At 32.7% G+C, this 14573-nt stretch overlaps 1 protein-coding gene across 2 annotated transcripts; it reads right to left on the reverse strand.

The window, feature by feature from the left end:
- Window positions 1-407: 407 nt before the first annotated feature.
- Window positions 408-6674, reverse strand: LOC137828817 (ras-related protein Rab7). 2 transcript variants are annotated; one of them, XM_068635535.1, is made up of 8 exons: window positions 6412-6674; window positions 6094-6286; window positions 5993-6019; window positions 5664-5763; window positions 5398-5544; window positions 5098-5178; window positions 4875-5020; window positions 408-765 (listed from the first exon to the last, which is right to left on the reverse strand). In XM_068635535.1, the coding sequence occupies exons 2-8, from the start codon at window positions 6144-6146 to the stop codon at window positions 699-701; spliced, it is 621 nt and encodes a 206-aa protein (XP_068491636.1). In that variant the 5' UTR covers window positions 6147-6286; window positions 6412-6674; the 3' UTR covers window positions 408-698. The 2 variants fall into 2 exon arrangements, with proteins under 2 accessions (XP_068491636.1, XP_068491637.1); XM_068635536.1 differs by having other exon boundaries at window positions 6403-6597.
- Between the last annotated feature and the right edge of the window lie 7899 nt (window positions 6675-14573).

Below are 14573 nucleotides of genomic sequence, written 5' to 3' on the forward strand. Positions count from 1 at the left end.
AAAGGCCTCCCAAGATTTTCTCCCCTTGGATGGATAAATCATGCATGAACTGTGATTTAAACTCCATTGACTAAAGTATACTTCAAGTGTCTACTTCTCAGGAAAACACGCTATCTTATTCCACTAAACCACTTTCTCACCGCCCAATATTGTTACGTGTATCTCATGTTCTACTCAGTTAGCAAGGCAAGTAATACAAGGTGTTGTTGTCATCAAGCTTTTTTGTTACAAGTGAATCTTTTAGACATGATCACGTATCCACCCATGTTCGACCTTTAGAACAAAGCAAATTCTAAGCGTAATGGTAAGGAAACAAAAGCTACATCACATCAGTGTGACGCACCACAGAGATTATGTAGCATTCAAACAGAATATAAACATTAGAAGGTCCGCGTGACACATCCCAATTTGACAATCGACGGGGAAAAAGTTCAAAAATTATTTAAACATTCCATGGTTTATATCTCGCAGGCTGTAGTTTATCAATTGAACATGCTTAACCTGCAAGTGCAACATTCTGAAGCTCGTCCTTCCTAAAACAGGACTACAATAAATGGTACAATTTATCAAAATGGCAACCTCAAGGTACACAGTTCACTCTCACAATCAAAGCATACAGTACGTATGCACTGAATGACCAAAAAGAATTTGAACTACAGCAACAAGGGGACTTCAGAAAATTATTCAGTATCTCCATATCAGCATGCACATCCACTCCTCTGTTCATTTTCTGGAACTGCCGCCTCAGGAATCCCTTGAAAATATCTGCAATTGAAATTGAAACAAAAGAGTTCGGAAGTCAGTTAAGCAGCTATCTGCCAATAACTCAATCAGGAAATAAGAAAATGCCCCAACAGAATAAGGCATGAGACTCCAAAGAAGGAATAAATATTAATACGTTCATATACATATTCAAAATAACCAATGAAGCGATGTAGAAAATAAAAATCGTAATTATCTGTTTTATGGGATCAGGAAAAGTGCATAAAAAGGTGGATGGTGGGAGTAGGCTTTCTCACCACAGCTACCATTCTGTTCCAACCTTGTAGTGTGGGAAATGGTCTAACAGTACAAAGCTTCCTTTCCTTCATCCCCCCCAACACACAAACACACTCTTCAAAATTTTGCTGGAATCCGTAAAAAAATTAGATATGATTGGAGGTAAATTGAGTTGGAAATCCAATTGTGTTTTGAACTCCATTAAAAATGGAATATATTTACTATAATGTTGTAGTTTTACAGTTTCATAGTTATAATATAATCTCACGCTGAATAATTAAAACTTTCCCCGCCCCCACTTTAATAATGTAAGCTATTCATCAACTTGTGTTAATATTTATATGCTCGACCTCCTTGGCTAACAGTAGTTGGCACTCTGCATGTATGTCATACAAGTTTTTTTCTCATAGTTCAAAATTATGAAATATGACACTAAACTAAAGGCTGTTGTTTTCGTTTATCAAAAACAGAAAAGCTAAATACACAAACAGGGTGTGTAATATTGAGGAGCAAACTCCAACTAGCTCCTCTCCCTTTGTTCTATATGATTTTCATTTCATACAGAAAAAAATAAATAATACATAGCAGTGACAAGAACTTACAATCTATATTGGAGAAAATATTACTAAAAGAATACAGTTAAAAGCAGAATGTCATGCCCAAACATACATAACATCTCATAAGAATACGGTTTTTTTAAACTTAATAAACTATCAGCTGCATAAGAAACATGTGAGTGCCAGGTATATAAATTCATATTTTTAACCAAACAAAGAAATCATGGAGCAGGAAAACATTTGAAGACTCTCTACTAGACATTATGACTCCTTTGAAAACCAGATAATTTGGACAATCTATTGATCACAGCATCAATAAAGCTATTTGCTTCAATAACTGAACATCAAACTCAATTGCATCTAGTAAATGGAACATCAAACTTCCTTAAGTATTAATTGAATTGAACATTTATTGACATTGGAAGTTTAGAGACAAAAAGAAGCTTGATTGAAATGAGTATCATTTCCATAGCAACGAGATAATTTCTTAGTTAAGTATTGTTAGCATGTTGGAAAGGAACCAGTCATGATAGCTTAATATCACATATACACACATGCAATGGTGTTATCAAGAGAAGTGAAGGGATCAAATATTGACCCTTGGACATTATATGAACTGTTAAAATTATAAATTTAGAACTTAAAGGTCAAATGATCACATGAAAAAGTTGCATGACTTTAACTTCTGATCTTAACTATACATGCTCTATTCTCTTTTCCAAAAACAATTTGGGCACAGATGACCAAGGAGAGATATAAATGTTGACCTGATAGCTGCAATAAAAAATAGAGCCACCGAGAACATTTGGCTCCAATAAATGAACACCAGACAAGTATGGCAATTTTACATCTTCAAAGTGGAACATCAAACTGTCATAAGCATCACCAAAACTGAACATTTACTTCATTTGTTTCAGAATCTTCATAACTTGTTTTTCAGTATTGACATTTGACAATAGGTTTTAGGTTGCTTCTGCTTTAGATGAATCCTACCATTTTCTTTATTGCGCTTTTAATATCTTGAACACCTTCACTATCGATTTTTTGCAATAAGAGTCTTCCTCACAATTACTTTCTTTCTCTGCACTAGACACATTGATTTCAAAGAGAATTTACTGAAGATCATTGGATTTTTTTCACAAAAGCTATCATTCCATAAATGGGTTTCATGTCTTGAAATTAGTAATATCATTGAAATCAATACTTCAACGAATATTTTGAATCTGTTCATCAACCTTTGTTTTTTCAACCTCCCCTTTTCTTCCAGACTCCAAAAATTTCGAGGTGGTATATTATAATTCTTCATAGCTTTCACTAGAGATGGCGAAAACAAGATGGACCCAACAAGTCAACTCATTTAATGCACCTTTTCTAACTAGGATTTGGAGGAAGGTGAAAACTCGTAACTTGGAACACAAGATCCTATGATTTGACCTAAAATGCAAAATTACACTTATATATAATACATAGGAATAAAAAACAACATAAATTGAGAAAATAACCTCTAAATTACAATATTTAAAACAAAATTAAATTGAAAAATTGTAATCATAATGTCATAATATCCAAATAGTATAATCATAATGTCATAATGTTCAAACAGTATAATCAAAATGTCAAGTTAACTTGTGTGGGGGACTCATCAGTGGAGATCTTCTCAGTGTTTCTCCTCCCCATTTGGTTTTCCAACAGAAAGGCAATACAAGTTCATCTGATAGCTTAAGATGCAACTATATAGTAGTTGCATGAATAAGATGGAGCTATCGGTTCAAAAATTGAGTGCAAACGAAAATGGGAAAGGTAAAAAGCATTGAATATTTCTATTCTTTACTTCTACTAGTTTTAATACTACTACTTCAACATAAAATTTTCAATTATTGTGATACACACAAGAAGAAATGTCGTCATCATCTTTAGCAAATTCTCTAACAAAGAATCTGCAACTAGAAAAGAATATCAAAGAGAATTAATAACAAAAAAAGATTGTTATTAAAGAGAAAGGCTTCTATTGCATGTGCCAACAACGGAGGAGGTTGAACATTGCAGAAGCCATCCACAATAGAAGCAAAGCAACTCAAAACATGTCATCAACATGGAAGTTGTTTGAAAAAACTGAAATTCTAAAAGAGAAAGGCTTAGATGAAGATATTCTTTCGATGATCTAGGTTTTCATGTGGCTAATCAATTTCTCATCATGAGATCATTTATTGTCTTTAATGAACACAATCTTTTTAAGAAAATGGATGAGTTTGGATATTGCCTGCATCAATGCCAAAAGCACATCTAAGATGTAGTCATGTGATTGCTTACGAGCAATTGGCATTGGCTTGTACAAATACAAACCACTAATGTTTGGAAGAAGGGAGCAGGTTTGGGAATTTCTTTCTAAGAAACAGATTCTGATTCCATAAGATGAAGCTCCACAAGAAATCAAAATTTTCAAATTAAAGCCTTTCCAAAATGCCAGCGGAACTAGCACTCTTCAGTGCCTTTGACGACAGTTTGGAAAATTGCCTCAACATCTTCTTTCATGTGCAAACCAGCTAATTTAAATAATTTTTGACAGAAGATTATGCTCCAAAGTAATTATTCTTTTACATAACATTCAGAGACAGTAATAAAAATTATATTAAATAAAAAACTTAGGCAATAAACAGAAATATGTGTCATGAAACGCATATCACTGAACCATCTTCTATTTCTATCACTTCATCGACATTCCAACAGTGAGAGTATGTAGATAGGTCTTAATGCATACTATTTGTAAATTAAATCTTAGGTAAATAGTTGGTTTAGTACAACAAGTATTAACATATTTCATTTTAAGTACAATAAAAAAATTAACAATCCTAGTACAAAAACTTTAATTATGTTAGTTTTGTTTTAATGGTTAAGGTAATTGAGTATGTGTTTGGTCTTTAGTAATTGTCATCTGTGTTTATTAAAAGGAAAAATAACATTAATATGCAAATAACATTCCATTAATATACAAAGTCAAAATTGTGAATTTAGAATACATGTGAGTAGAGTTGGGATAATTGCAAGGTTAATACACATGACAATTTTTAAATACCAGACACATGTTCAGTTACTTCAACCATTAACTAAGTTCAAATAAAACTAACAGCATTAAAGTTTTTGTACTTAAAACAAAATAAGTCAATATATTTTTGTATTGAACCAACTATTTATCCTTAAATCTTAAACTGCAAGTAGTACTAGCATCATAGACAATAAATTGTACATGTCTGGTTCAATTATATAGTAGTACAACTTATATTCATGTATATCTGCATGCCAATTCAAAGTGAAACTTACATGTCTTGTTCGTGTTCATTGGCTAGAGCAGCCTTGGCAATACACAGGAATGCAGCATCAACATTGAAATCCTCTTTTGCGGATGTTTCAAAGTAGGGAATATTCCCTTTTGAAGCACACCAATCCTTCGCTTTCTTCTCAGAAACCTGCACGCAAGATAAATAAACATTTTACATTCAGAGATAAAGTGAGAAAATTTCATAGGGTAATAATATTTTCCTACCACTCGACTATTCCCGCCATCAATATCAATCTTGTTTCCAAGCAAAATAAATGGAAATGTCCTTGGATCGGGAGGGTTTGCCTGCATCACAAAATACAAAGAGAACATAACTCTGAACAGAAAGCTTATCCAGCAAATTCCAACATTGGTAGGTCATACATCAGAGTTAGACAATTTGTGAGTGTTGTGAAGACACACTAGCTAACAGGTGCATTTGTCTCTGTTGTGAGCACACAGCCAAACACTAGCTAATAGTCAAAGCAGCAAGAGATAAAGCACTTTAAAAAGAACAAGAATTACCTGTTTGAGAAACTCCTCATGCCAGTTATCAAGGGTATCAAACGACTTCATCACATTAACATCATACGCAAGAACACAGCAATCCGCGCCTCTATAAAAAGCAACCCCGAGGCTTTGGAATCTCTCTTGCCCAGCAGTATCCCATATCTATCAATCAGACACACAAAATAAACACATTAGAACACAACACAAATTTCACAACAACCCTAGAACAGAAAAATTCAAAAGAACACTGAAATACCGTTGGAATAGGAAACGAAACCCACTTGTAGAGTGACAAGTCTGTCGTCAATCTGAAGCTCTTTAGTGACAAAATCAGCTCCAATGGTAGCCTTGTATTGCTGACTAAACTTCTTGTGCACGTATCTACACAGTTAGTTAAGGTCCACACAGAGCTAAATTCCAAAAAAATATAAAAGGACGAATAGATTATCAATAACTATAAAAATATCATCAAAATAACCGAAAACACAAATCTGATAAACTTTACAGATGCACTCGCTATGATTACAACTACAATTATAATATATCATTGTAAACCAAAGTGAATCCGAAAAGCGGTGAAAAAACAGCGACGCGCGGCGCGTGAGGATACTGATTCATCAACGAGGTCTTTCCCACCCTGGCAATGGCAAAACACGAATCAGATAATGCGTTTTCAGAAGCGGTGTTACCGGAAAAACATAAAGAACGTACCCGCTATCGCCAAGAACAATGACCTTGAGCAAGGTTCGTCTGCGCAACGACATAGCTGCTTACGGTGGGGGCGCAACGCACTCGGTGTTCCTTCCTTCGTTTCTTTATTGAGGGATTTGATTCCGAGGTCAACTACAAGCACAAAAGGGGAAAAGGAACGCCATTTTCGATCGCTTTCTGCACTGTTCTTGTACTAAACAGATTTCGCCAAAAACAAAAAAGGAAAAACAAAAAAGGGAAAATAATTTTCCTTTTTAATAAATAAATTTCATAGACTAAAAAAAAAAGAAAAAAAAGAAAGATTCTTACAGTGGATACCTGAAATTTAAGTATGTGAAGTTCAATTTGGAAATTTTTTTCTTTATGGAAAGTAAATAGGTGTTGTGTCTTAGATTAAATTAAATAAATTAAAGAGATAAATAAGTTAAGACATAATTAAAGTATAATTAGTTATAAGAAAGGTGTTGCGAGATAAAGTTACGAAGCGTGCATGAATGATGCCACATCGTGGTGATCTATCAGATCCAATAATATCGCTCTGAGTTGTTTGGGAGAGAGAAGAAAAGGTATCAAAATACGATACACCACCTAGAAGATTCCATCATAATTATTTACGTCACAATTGAAACGGACTATTCAATAAAAAAGAAAACCAATTCAGCACTCCATTTATTAAAATTACATAATCGACTTCCATTGAATTGATATATCAGTACAAGAGAATATCAAAAGCCAGTGGGTCAATAGATTTTTAATTTTTAAATATTAATTTTCTTTAAAATAAAAAGTATTTTTTATTTTATTTTCAAAAAAGAAAAACTTGTATGAAAAAGTTCATCATTTAAGTAATAATTGTTTGCTCAAGCAATTGGATGAGTTTTTTTTTTATTTCTATATATAGATCAAAACAACTTATTATAATTTGAGTTAAAAGAGAAATTTAAAAGTAAGTGATTTTATTTAAGTTTATCCATTAAGCATTGATAAGATATTTAAACGGTAGTAAAATACTTAATTGATATGAACTCTCACTTAAATGATAATGTGTCATATATATAAGATGGTATGGTAATTAATTAAATAACTTATGTTGTAGAGAGATAACTTAAATTACATGGATTATATATATATATATATTCCTAGTATAAAAATGGTATGTGATGTATTGTCTTTTGTTTATAATAGTTAATTATTGTTAATTAAAATTAAAAATTATTAAGAAATTTAAGTTTAAAGTAATCTTGTTTCTATCAAAAATAGAATCAGAGGGTACTTTGGTGAGGAGTGTGTTCTTCGTGGAACGAGTTTTCAATTAGTCTCCAATGAGAGAGGGAGATCCACTTGCAAAAGACTCTTTGATGCTTAAGTCAGTAGGAACACAAAGATGATGATAAATTTTTAACAAAGAGCTAAGAGTATAAAATAAAGTTTAATATGTCCTTTTACTGAGAGAGTCATCACCTATTTATAGGTCTTGTTGGACTCACACCATTAAGAAAAACATTGAATGGTTATCATGAGATATAAATGGATCTTATAACCGTAACTATAACAACTAATAACATGCAATTGATTTATGGTGTTTTGTGTGTCTTAAATATAATATTAAACAACGGACAGTTATTGTTTGATTTATGTGTCTTAAATATTATACTAAATGAGTTGTTATTGGTTTGAATGTACCGGTCGTAATTGGGGGTATGTACATAAGTCCCCCCTGTTCGAATCCGATAAGATGTACTTGTGGACCAATTTGAAAGATGAACGAGTTTAGCTTGAACCCGTTTGGATTTGGTTTTTAGTTATGCTAGTCGTTGAACATGTTTCGTTCTTGATTGAACTTGCATTATTTTGCTTTGCTATTAGTTAAGTGTGTTGTCGTGCTCTTGGTTGAGTGTTTCTAGTTCTTGATTGAACTTGTAGTGTTTTTGTTTTGTTTTGCTATTGGTTGAGCAAGTTGTTGTGCTCTTGATTGAGCGTTTTCAGTTCTTGATTGAATTAGTATTATTTTTGTTGTGCTCTTGGTTAAGCGAGTTGTTGTGCTCTTGGTTGAGCAAGCTATTGTGCTCTTGGTCGAGCATTTTTAGTTATTGATTGAACTTATATTATTTTTGTTGTGGTCTTGGTTGAGTGTTTTTTTGTTTTTGATTGAACTTGTATTATTTTTGTTGTGTTATTAGTTGAGCATTTTTAGTTATTGATTGAACTTGACGAGATTGTACCGAGAAAAAGGGACTTTATTCCTTGCCTCATTAAAACATTGCTTGGTAAAACCCTCATTAGAGAAAAACACTCAAGCAAAGGAAAAAAAGTACAAGTTCTCGATTTTCAACTATGACCTGGTCTAATGTATTAAACGGTTTAAGGCCCCTGATGGGACCAACTCCTCCAAAAGTTCCCTTACCTTAAAGTACTCCTCCGTGCTATGACCTTGATTTTGGTGATAGTTATAGTGCCTAATCGGGTCCCCTGAAGGATTATTGGGGCTTTGTGTTGGCATACATACGAGTTTTAAGTTGCAGGGCTCTCGGAGTACGATCTCCCTTGAGGCATTCAGAGGGTGTAGTTTTTGAAACTTCCCCAACCTCTTTCTTTTAATATATGAGAAGGTCGTTGAGATTGGTGCCTTCATTGCCCTTCTCCGGGTGTCTGCGTTCTTCTCAATGATCATATATCTTACCGCCCTAGCCCATTGTTAATCCATGTCCTTAGTGTTGAACCAAGTGGTGTTCAAGCTTTGAAGAATCCAAACCCTTTGAAGGATGTTGAAGCCTTGATTGTGTTTGGTGTTGCTGTGCTGGTTTAGTATAGTTATGGGGTAGTTTGAGTTTTGTAATCCACCCCTTGATCGAATCTAAAGCATAAAGCATCTCAATCTTTGTGAAAATAAAATGTTTTCAAACTAAGTTAAAACAACCGATTGTTTTGTCGAAACAACCGATTGTTTATACTTAGGTGTTTTGAGAAAAAGATTGAAAACTGTTTTTCAAATGGTTGAACCGTTAAGAACCAAAACAACCGATTGATTCGAGGAAACAACCGATTGTTTGTTTTGGGACCATAACAAAAAAATTGTTTTATCTTTGACTGAGCTTTAAATGATTTAACTGTTTACGCTCCAGTCATTAAATGTTTTGACCAATCTTTTAATGCAATTTAAGAGTTTGTTAAGATTTGATAACAAACTACATCTTTGAATAAATTCAGAAAAACAAATTTGAGAAAAAATCTTTGACAAGTTTTTGCTAAGAGTTTTTGAGTTTTTCAAAGAGCTGAGATTGTTGAAAGTATGTGATTGATCAAAGTTTGTGGAATAGGATTCTGCTTGTATTGATTTCAGATTATCTTCTGTAACAAGTGTAATCCTTGTACTTTGTGAAACAAGTTTCGTTTTTGTGTTTGCTAAGATTGGTTGTGTGTTCTTGAGGGGATCAAGATCAACAATCTTGGTGTTGGTGTGTTAGCCAATGAGAGTGTGTTTCTTGAAGTGTTAAAGGTCATTCTCTTGGTTGTTGTGTAAGTGATCAAGGTGTGATTGCTTAGTGGATTTCCTCAGGGTTTCTGAGAAGACTGGATGTAGCTCTGGTGTTGGAGTGAACCAATATAAACATCTGTGTGCAATCTCTCTATCCCTAACTCTTTAAATTCAGTTTTATTTGTTGTTTGCTGGTATAAACAACCGATTGTTTCTGTGAAACAACCGATTGTTTTTCTGTGAAACAACCGATTGTTTTTCTGGTTGTGCTGATTTTGTTTGCTGTTTTTGGTAAACTGAATTTCTTATCAATAGTTTCCTGAGATAAATTCATTCTTGTTTTAAAAGTTTACGAAAATCCTCTTTAAACATTTCACCCCCCCCTCTAGTTTAAAGTCATCCATTCTAACACTTGGGGGGTTCGCGTATAGGGTGTCCAAGAATTTCCCTCAACGTAGCCCCCACCAGTAAGGCGTGCATGGAAACCGCTGAGTGTAGGTTGGGTATGTTTAAAGTAGCTCGGGAAAATCGGGCCATGAATTGTCTCAAGCCTTATGTTTCCCTTTGCACGACATTGTGAAAGGATGTCGAGGTGGCAGTCACGGACTTGTAATCTACAAACCTGGTGAAGAACCTGCCACAGAACGTGTCAAAACGAGTCTACTGAGTTTCTATGCATAGAATAGTACCATTCTGAGGCCATCCTAGCCAAAGTGGTGGGAAACAACTTGCAGTACACGTCCTTGTCCTTCGAGAATAACTGAGCTTGGGTCATATAAGCCTTAACATGTGCCTCGGGATCTGAGGTCCCCAAGTACTTCTCCAAATTGGGCCAACTCCATCTCTGGGGCAATTGAGCCCTCATAACCTCATTCGTGGGGATGAAAACCCCTTAAGGTTCCTCATTGTGCAGTTGGTCAACGGGTCAGGAAGTGCCTTAAAGGACTTATGCTTGTGCCCACGACTCCCTTGACCTGTCCTACATTGTGTGGAGCTCGGTGGGGTTCCCTTCCAAGATAATTTTCTGGTAGGGGTGCGAGATATCGACCTTTCATGCTGATTCGAGTTTTCTCAGGGACCCTCTAGGATTCGATGGTATGCTCCTAGTGTTGCTGGTCACACTAAGTGGTGTTGTTATTGTCCCTACGAGCTATATGATCATGTGTTGCTCTCTTAGGGATGCCAAATTTCGTTCCATTTTTTCTCGCATTTGGCCCAAGGCGTCTCTCACAGTTCTAGATAGGTCTTCCTCGTTCTTTATGGGGGTCCCCTATTGGTTGATTTGTGTTTTTCTGTTGGATACTCATAATGATAGTGTATGTTCAAATTTCTATAGTGGTTATAGGAAAAGTTTTACTAGGCCCTACAGTAGGCACCAAATGTTCCTACAAAAAATGGACTCGAAGGGTACCTCGGTGAGAACTGCGTGTTCCTCGAGGAACGAGTTTTCAGTTGGTCTCCAATGAGATAGGGAGGTCCAACTGCAAAAGACTCTCTGATGCTTAAGTCAGTAGGAGCAAAAATGATGATAAATTCTTAACAAATAGCTAAGCTAAGATTAAGAGTATAAAATAGAGTTTAGTGTTCCTCTTACTGAGAGAGTCATCACCTTTTTATAGGTATTGTTGGACTCAGACCATTAAGAAAAACATTAAATGGTTATCATGAAATATAAATGGATATTATAATAGTGATTATAACCGCTACTAACCCACAACTCATTTATGGTCTGATTTATGAGTCTTAAATATAGTATTAAACGAACAATTATTGTCTGATTTATGTACCTTAAATATTATATTAAATGAGCGGTTATTGGTTTGAATAGAGGACCGAAAGGTCGAGAGGCTGTTAACATATTAAAGGACAGTAAAATCATAAAAAGATAAATAAATAATAAAACAATCTTACATTCTATCAATGTTCAACGAATAAGCCAAAAATATTAAAAATACATTTAGTAACTGTAAGGTGTAAAAAATAAAAGTCCAATAAAGTTAATAAAGGCCAATAATTAGCACTGTAAATAGATTATATGATTAATCAAGAGTAAGCCCAACTCCACCTAACCAAGAGAAAACCCAAGTCTACATAGTTAAGAGATAACACAAGTTCACCTAACCGAAAGATAGTTTCAATCAATCAACCTAATGACCAAAAACTCAAGTTAACATCAAGATACTCAAAAAGTGTGAGAAGAAGAAGAATGAAAGTTATTTACATAAAAAAAAATGAATTATTTAGATAACTTTTTATGTTAGTATTATTTTGATATAAAATAAAAATGAGTTATTATTAGTATTTCGAGTTGAATGAGACCATTATTGTTTGAATGTAAGTTTTTAATAGAACTATGGTAATTAAAATCTTCATGTGTTACATGTCTATAGATGAAATTGGCGATTTTAACTCATGGAAATTGGTGCCAGAATACTTTAACCCATTAGCATGAACAAAAAAAAAATCTTTGCCCATTTTAGAGTATTTTAATATTAAAATTTTATGCATGTATTATTTAAGTAACTTTGAGACTAACAAGACTTTAAGCTTCTCTCATAAAAATTAAATTATCTACAATTAATGGGTTCTGCAGTTTAATTGATAACTTATTATTAATGTAATAATCCCTGACTTTTTGGGAAATATTTGAAAAATATTATTAGAGCGGTTTTCACTTAAATAATATTCCTTTATTTTACGTTGCATGGTTTAAGTTATTCAATCATTGTATAGTTATAATAAAATATTGTGTTTATGATATCTTAGAAGGTAAGAAAAATATTTCGTATGACTATGTATTTAAAGTTTATCATATGTATTAGAAGGATATTAAAATAGAATTAAACACGCAAGTTAATTAAATCACTGAAAAAATATTTTTAACAAAAGTTAATTATATTTAGTATTTTCGGGATAGATAGCGTTGGATTACCGACGGTTTTTATAAATTTCTAGAATGACAATTATTTTTTTACAGTTTTTTGAAATTTCTAATATTTCCAACAATTTTTAAATTTCTGATATTTTTTGCGGTTTCCAAACATATAGTATTTATGATGGTTTTCAACCTCCAATATTTAGATTTGAATTTCCAAATCCAACACTCTTAGTTTTATTCATGTAATCTTCTCAACTTCTAACATTTCTATCAAAAAAATATTTAAAAATTTAAATAAGATTAAATATTTTCTTAAAAGGTGACATATATTAAAAAATTGTTAAGAATATTATATTTTTATCAAATATATTGTAATACAAAGAATATTTGATATTTTCTATTAATTTTAAAAAAAAATCATTAAATAAATGAAAATCTTATAGTACAAAAATATAAACGAAAATATAAAATATATTTTAATTCATAAAAAATATTTCAATGACAATTTTCAAATAATATGTATAGTATGGATTAGTTACGTGGGCACACATAATTTACATGTTGTATTCATATTATTTTTGTTTATCTATTTGGCATTATTGGTTAACTTAATATAAAAAAAATACTCTTGTTATACCAATTTAAAGGTAAGGGTGAATTTAATTTTTTTTATTCAATTCCAATTGTCTATCTTAATAAATTTTAGAATGTAAAAATGTGAGATAATTTTTTTTATTCAAATCCAGTGGATTCTCTTAATAAATGTTGGGAGGTGAAACGTTAGGTTTCAATTCATTGAAAGTGTGGGTTTCAATTTCTGCTATTGATATACAAATTTAAAAATATGTTTTACTAGTTTAATTGTTTTAACAGTGATATAATGTCCATAATGTATTTGATTTAATTATTTTTTAATTTAATAGTAATAATAACATAAATATATGTAATATATTTCACACAATTTTAAAAAAAAAAGTTCAAAAATTACAATTATATTTTAAAACGGATTACAAAACTATGTTTTTAATCTAAACTCTTAACTATCAGAAACCACAAATCAATTCATAATTGTTCTTACAACAAGGACCAAGAACACTTGAAATGGGTTAATCAAGACTAATCCTTCAATCTTGGGCTGAATACTATCTTGGGCCGGGTACTTCTCTCCTTGATGGTGCTCTCGGCTTCTTCTCTCGGCTGGTACTCTCGGCTTCTCCTCTCGGCTGGTGCTCTCGGCTTCTCCTCTCGGCTGGTGCTCTCGGCTTCTCCTCTCGGCTGGTGCTCTCGGCTTCTCCTCACAACAGGTGGGGGGTACCTGCAAGTCGCTCCGATGCCAAAGTCAGAAAAGGTTTAATGTTCATCAGATAAAATCACTCTTACCTTTTTCTTGTGCTGACCTCCTATTTATAGGGTTTCGTTGATGGGCCTTCAACAGTACTTTTGGACTTTCTTCTCACACCTCTTTATTACTTTTACACCCCCTTGTGCAAGTTCCTTATTTAAATTGGGCTTTATTATGATTTTTATTATCCTTTCAGGTTTCGGTTTAAACCTCTCGGTTTCAACCTTTTTCCCTTGTTTATTCAATGTTGTTCTCGGCCTAAACCTCTCGGTTTTAGCCTACTAGTACAATAATTTTACAAAACTTTAAAAAATTAATTTTTAAAAAAATAGTAAATTAAATACTTATCTTTAATTGTAGGTGTTATCAAACATCAATAATAGTTTAAAATTTTACAACTTTATAAGTTTTCAAAATTTGTAGAAAATGGTTACAAAATATCTGTATAAATTTATCAGTTTCAGGATTTACACATGCGTCTCTTCGTATAGACAAATAACAAATTATCACACAAGTAAAATTTTATCATAACACCACAATTATCTATACAAGTTCATTTTACAAATTCATAGACCAATTAGTTTATGATCACTTCAATATATCATACATGCATACAAATATCTAATTTGTTCATGAAAAAATATCTATTAATATATTTTGAAAAATTCGTATTAAACAAGTTTTATACGAAACTAACACATTTTCTCCATGAATACAATCTAAGGTAAGACATCCAAAATTCTATAATTATTTAAGTAAGATACTTTAAGAACAATCAAAATTTA

Source organism: Phaseolus vulgaris, chromosome 7 (genome assembly GCF_000499845.2).
Source record: "Phaseolus vulgaris cultivar G19833 chromosome 7, P. vulgaris v2.0, whole genome shotgun sequence".
NCBI classification, from domain to species: Eukaryota; Viridiplantae; Streptophyta; class Magnoliopsida; order Fabales; family Fabaceae; genus Phaseolus; species Phaseolus vulgaris.

Bases quoted from the DNA above. Each gene is read 5' to 3' on its own strand.
- LOC137828817 (XM_068635535.1), bottom strand. From the start codon at position 6,146: ATGTCGTTGCGCAGACGAACCTTGCTCAAGGTCATTGTTCTTGGCGAT. The intron at 6,020-6,093 runs GTACGTTCTTTA...TGCCATTGCCAG, and splicing joins ATTGTTCTTGGCGATAGCGG to GGTGGGAAAGACCTCGTTGA. The intron at 5,021-5,097 runs GTAGGAAAATAT...TCTTGCGTGCAG, and splicing joins ATGGCGGGAATAGTCGAGTG to GTTTCTGAGAAGAAAGCGAA.